At 28.4% G+C, this 6,328-nt stretch overlaps 1 protein-coding gene across 1 annotated transcript; it reads right to left on the bottom strand.

The window, feature by feature from the left end:
• Nucleotides 1-2,241: 2,241 nt before the first annotated feature.
• On the bottom strand, nt 2,242-4,302 carry LOC111031815 (eukaryotic translation initiation factor 3 subunit I-like). The gene is made up of 6 exons (XM_022311919.1): nt 4,168-4,302; nt 3,821-4,067; nt 3,604-3,753; nt 3,097-3,224; nt 2,629-2,829; nt 2,242-2,559 (listed from the first exon to the last, which is right to left on the bottom strand). The coding sequence occupies exons 1-6, from the start codon at nt 4,168-4,170 to the stop codon at nt 2,311-2,313; spliced, it is 978 nt and encodes a 325-aa protein (XP_022167611.1). The 5' UTR covers nt 4,171-4,302; the 3' UTR covers nt 2,242-2,310.
• Between the last annotated feature and the right edge of the window lie 2,026 nt (nt 4,303-6,328).

Raw genomic sequence — 6,328 nt, 5'->3', positions numbered from 1 at the left:
TTTCGACTCAATTGAAAAGGTAATATTATATAAAAAATTTAAACTTTAATATTTACTTTATCGGTGAAGTGATCCCCAATTCCGACTTTTCCGCTTTGCTCTTACCTAGACCAGCCTCGACGTCGGTCCAATTTCTATGGTGATAGTAGGTACCTAATATTACGATATTATTTTTTCAACGCAGTTCAATCATTAATATAATTTTAAATTTTAATAACTAAAGCTTGAAAATATAATGCAAGGTACCTCATACCGTTGTTCCTACCTTTCAACTTTTAACATCTCAAAAATATAAAAGCACAATATTTGAGTAGAGATTTCAAGCTCAAAATTCGACTAAGTATGATATTTAAACAAAATATAACGATTTGAGTTATGTTAATGTAATTCAAAAATTATTATTTGTAGAAAACTTTTCACCACTATGTTTTTATTTACTGTACCTAAACATAATACCCTACACCAATGAAAAAAACTTGAGACATTCTTCAACAAGTTAAACAAACTTAGATAAACTATTGGCTAGTTTCAGATGGGTTGAATTTGGTTAGTTTTCTGTTAGAAAAGAAATTGTAGGTTACCTACTTTATTTCAACACAAATGGAGTCTAAGTCAAGATTTTGCATTCAAACATTAGATACTTTTTTTCTAAAACACCAAAATAATCCAACCCATCTGAAATTAACCTATAGTTAATTTAACCCACCAAAAAAGTTTTTAATATTATCAAATTTTTTTTATTGGAGTTATATTATACAATATTACGATGTGGATTAGTTGAGTTTTATCAACATTACCTTTATGACATTTTGATAAGATATTTATAATTGAGGGGCTGTTTTCTCAGTTTAATTATTGGCCATATGCTTCTATTGAAACTATGTTGCTTGTACATGTTTTTATTGAAAATACATTTTTGTAAAATTAATTATTTCACCACCAAGTTAATAATGATGAATGCATTTTATAAAAAAACACTTTGATGTATTGGCTATCATTTTACATGAGATTGATGTGAAGTAGAAAAAGAGAATCAGAGAATTACATAAGTATGGAGATAGAAAATGTAACAAGAAATTAGGTTCATATAGCATTAATCTGTATTATCGGTAGGGATAGAATATCTTTTTAATATAACAATTGAAACGTCAAAATAGTTCAAATCAGATACCTATCTTATTTTTTAACACTTATTGTCAAACGACAGAGTGGATATTCTGCAATTCATTGTAATCTACAAAATGTATTCTACGAAAAATAATTATAACCGAAGCGTTTTCTTATAACATACCAAATCTATACACCAGCATATTCTGTTATCTAAATCTCTCATGTGCATAACATATCAAAATTTTGTTCAACCTTGTTATTTTAAATACTACTTAGAATTGACCAATAATTAATAAGCTTGAAGGTAGTGACAACATTGTTTGTTTTTTATTTCTTCACTGTAAGTTTAAAACAAGTGAAAAAAAAGTAAAATATTATAGTTTAAAAGTGCTCATTACTCTATCAAAGTAAAAATATTAAAAAAGCATCCCCAATAAAGTATAGCTCAGAGGTATTCAAACTGTGCGCTTTGGCACTCAGGGGTGTTGCAGAAGTTTTTGAAGAGACCCGTGTCCTATAATTGAAAACCACTAAATATTTTTTAAAAAAACGTTCATTATTATCATGGAGGCACACCGGTTGGGAAACGTTGAATTGTCTACAATAATCATTAGCTAAATATAGCTTTAATTTTTTTTATATATGTGATATGGTAAATAAATAATTAGTATAAATTATAAAATATAAATTACATTCATATAAACATTGATTTTTTTGTCATTTATAATTTGAGAGCCGTCAATATTTTGTGAAGACTCAAAGGAGCCGTGGGATGAAAAAGTTTGAATACCTCTGGTATACCTTATAATTGATACCATTAGTTTGATAAGTGGTCAATTCACACTAATATTAAAACTAATGAAGGCATGAAGCTGAATATAAACTGCTGGGTTATTAACTTGTAAGATGGAGACAACAAATGCTAGTAAGGCAACCTGATAATATTTGAAAAATATATTTTACTTGATAGGTTTACTGTAAAATTAAAAGTAAAAGTTGATAAAATGATATGTACAGTAAAATGTAACACAAATTGAGTAATACAACTATAAAAGGATTTAAAAGAAAATAAGGTTTACTAACTGATCAAATCCAGTAACATTGGTTGTACTAGGATAAATTTATAAAAAGTTGATGTTAAATATTTTATTAGAAATTTTTTTTTGTTTTTTAATTATTGACAGACAGTAGAAAAAATAATCAATAGTCAAATCTAAATTCTTTGTAAGTTGGATCAAATGATTGTACCCTAATGAAACCATCTTCTCCGCCAGTACTGAAACTTTCACCATCTGGATGGAAAGCTAAAGAATTTATTGGACCGAAATGACCTTTTACTCTTGCAAATTCTTCTTCAAAAATTACATGAAAGAATCGGGCATCGAATTTTCCTGCTTGTGCTGCTGTTGTTGTTACATCCATAGCATCTTGACCACCACCCAACACCACCTTAATAAAACAAACAATATTGAATTTTCAATGTAATATGTTGAAAATTCTTATAAAATATAAACTTACATGATCATATGTAGGTGAAAGCGAAGCACTGTTGACGGGCCGTTCAGTCACATAAACTTTGTGGACCGATAAATCATCAACATCAAATAACTTTGAGGTTTTGTCTTTTGATGCAGTAACGAACATAGTACCTTGTCGGTTCTTTTGCATGTCGTTGATCGATCCTTGGTGGTCTTTAACAGATTCTATGCTCTTTCCAGTCTATAATATATACAGTCTATATTAATGAATTTTGGTACAGAAAAACATTACAAAGAAAGCTCAAAATAAAGTATGAATCACAAAAACCCCTTGCCATTTTGTGCCACTTTAACCAAACTTATAATATAGTTATTTAGGGAGAATTTACTGTTAATCCACTTCATTCAAGTTATCAAGACCTCATGGTGTAATATGTATAAAATATATATTAGCATATGGCAATATTTAATATAAATTTATTTCTTGCAGAATATAGATTATACATACTCTTAAATCCCACTGAGTAATAGCACCATCTTCATGTCCAGTAATGATTGTATGGTCCAATGTACCCCAAATTAAAGATGTCACTTTGGAATCTGGCACAGTCATTCTCAAAATTGGGGCGCTGCTTTCTATAATGTAAATCATAATGATTAATTATTGATTGAAGAGGTAAAATATATGTCAATTTAATAGATACGTTTAAATTAGTAAAATACAGAAACGTCTCTAGTGTTCAAACTTGACTTCACATTAATTGTTGTAAATTATAAACCATCTAAAATAATACATTTTTTTATTGATTTATCTATATTTTACTATAATTTTTACATGTTACTATACCTAACTAACAATTGTTTTATTGTAAATTATTGAATTAGTTTGAGTAAATTTTTTGGAAAATTGAAAATAAAAATAAAAAATTTAGTTATTTACTTTAATTTGTGCAGTTCAAACTTCAATTGTAATATTTTTGATATGTAAAAAATAATAACTAGAAAAATTACTTACTAAAAGATTCATCATCTCGAGCATCCACTATAAAAATTTCACAATCTTGTTTCATAGCCTGATCTGTTGAGTAGCTGGCGAGATCAGCTGAATAGCTGAATGAGCATGTACGCACAGCAGAATTACTACTAATATTACCAATTTCCACACCTGCAAATACATTTTAAAATTATTTACCTACTTTAAAGGTATAAAATGAATGTTCCAATGTAATTACCGGTAGCAACATCCCAAAGCCTTAAGGTGTTGTCAGCAGCTCCGGACAAAAATTTTGTGGTTTTCCAATCGACGTCAATACACCATACAGCTCCAGTATGGCCAATGTACGTACCAAGACGCTCTCCGTTCAAAGAATACCAAACGTTTGGTGTTACGTCCTTAGCAGACGAGAACAATAAATCACCCTCTCTGTTGTATTTAATTTGAGTAATGGCACGCTCGTGCCCTTGCAACATTAAAGGTTTCTGAATAACAAAATTTAAAAAAAACATAAATAATAAAATATTTAAATTAAATGCCCATTTAAATACAGAAAAAGTAAAAACAACTAAGTCGGTGACTTACCATAATGAACAAGTAAAGAGATAGATTTCACTTAAAATTAAAATATCGGCCTTAATTCTTAAATCGTGGTTGAATCCTACCCGGAAAGTGTGTTCACCATTGTTATCAATTATCACTTTTCGCATATTTTTCGGTGAGCAGGCGGCTACGAAGGCGCCTTTAATAAACAAAATATTTAAACTAAATTGAATCCAAAGACAATAAAGAAGTTGAAGGGAACAGTAGCGCCATCTTTACGCCTATTCTCTTCTATGTCAAATTTCAAAAAGTTTCGATTTTTTTTAAACCTCGTTAGCGCTATCTGGTTGTTTGCTCCAACAAGCGCTGTTCCTCATACCAGTGTTTCTAAATTGTGTTCCCTAAGCTTAACAATAGGGTTTTGCTGATCTCACTTAGGGGTTCCGCCACGATTTAAGATATACAGGTTGCCCATCGGCATAGGATAAGGTGAGTACCACATTGAGTTCTTCATGGTGCTGGAAATTACAGCAAGCGCTTTCTGTGAGAAAAGTAAATTACGTGTCGTTGCCGGCTGCCCGCTTAATTTTAAATTTTGTAATTCTTTTAACTAATTTAATTTAACAATTTTATATTATTTTTCAAACATTTGATTGAAGTCTGCTTACAATCTGTCCAAGTTTAACAGTAATTTTATATTTTAATGTAAGTCATTTAAATTGTATTATTTTGTTATAATAATCATGCTATAAAACAACCAATATATTTATTAGTTCTGATTAAATAAGTTAACACATGCGACAAACCCCATTCTTCCAAAGATTATTCTACTAAATAAACTCAGTACTAGAAACCCAACTCCAAATAATATGCTCTTCCTTGATATAATTTTGGCCTCAGGCACCCATAGGCAAAAGCATGTTAAGAATCAAAAAAGGGAAAAAATGTACATTAGGTAAAAACTAAAAAAACTGCAGTTTTAAATCAATTGAAATATTGCTATTCAAATTAATTATTTAATAAATAATGACAATTTAAAGGGTACCAGCCTGGTTATCAAAATTGAAATGAAAAGGTTAACACAGAAATGAACGAAAGTAAAAATATAGTAAAAAAAAATGTAAAGGGGAGTATGGGCGCCCTCAGGCAAATGCATTTTAAGAATCAAAAAAGAAGAAAAATGTTGCTATTTTGCAAATAGCCGCTAACTTATTTCTAATTTCTAGTCCAAAAATCAAAACAATTATTGGTATTTATACGTATTTATAGTTTATAGTATAATTTAAAATTATATTATGTAATACTCAATTGAAATATACTACTTACAGAAGTATTTTACATAATATATCGGGCTACTATTTGTCTATTTAATATAAGTGTAATTGAGCATAAAAATAAAAATAATTGTTTCTTACCCTTATAATATTATTGCATGGTAATATTAAAATAAACATAAATTAATAATTAATTTTTTTAAATTAATTTATTAATTCTTTTTACTCTATATTTGTAGGAACATAACATGGATTATTGAAGCTCATGGCCATCAAATAAGAGCTCACCTTAAATAATAACAATTTTTATTTTGTTTTGTTAATAAATAGATTATGTTTTTCAGATCTTCAAATTGTATTCATTTTAAATTTACTTTATTAATTTTTAATTATTAAAGTTAGAAATCGTGGTTCATGGTTCTCGTCATTTATTATAAAACGTCAGGTCGATACATTGAAAACATTTTTTGCTACCAGACTGTTTCAATCCTATGCGGACTTTTTCTCATTTTGGTGCCGGATCCTGGAGTCATGTCACTATAATAGAAATATTGGTAAAAGGAAAATTTAAAAAAATAAAATTGATTTAATTAATTATTGTTCTTATTACTTTTATTTATCTTGTAACAAACGCTTAATTTAAAAATAATAAAATATAACCCTTTTGTCTTTTTGTTCAATTAAAAAAAATGTTACTATTGTTGACTTTTGTACCAATTTACATATCTTTTTTTTTACTCTTTCACATATAAAATAACTTGTGGTTTTATTTTGGTTGAACTAGGGGTACTTTTAATTTTTTTTGCCAAATTATTGTGTACTTCTCATCTATTTACACGGCGTACATACGTTACATAATGGTCATGTCCATTAGAAACTGTTCCTGATAATATATATCTAAAAATTATTTAAAACAATAAATTAAATAA

The sequence above is a fragment of the Myzus persicae genome, unplaced genomic scaffold (assembly GCF_001856785.1).
Source record: "Myzus persicae strain clone G006 unplaced genomic scaffold, MPER_G0061.0, whole genome shotgun sequence".
NCBI lineage: Eukaryota > Metazoa > Arthropoda > Insecta > Hemiptera > Aphididae > Myzus > Myzus persicae.
The sequence above is the reverse complement of the archived record's forward strand: the minus strand, read 5'-3'. Positions and strand labels throughout refer to the sequence as shown.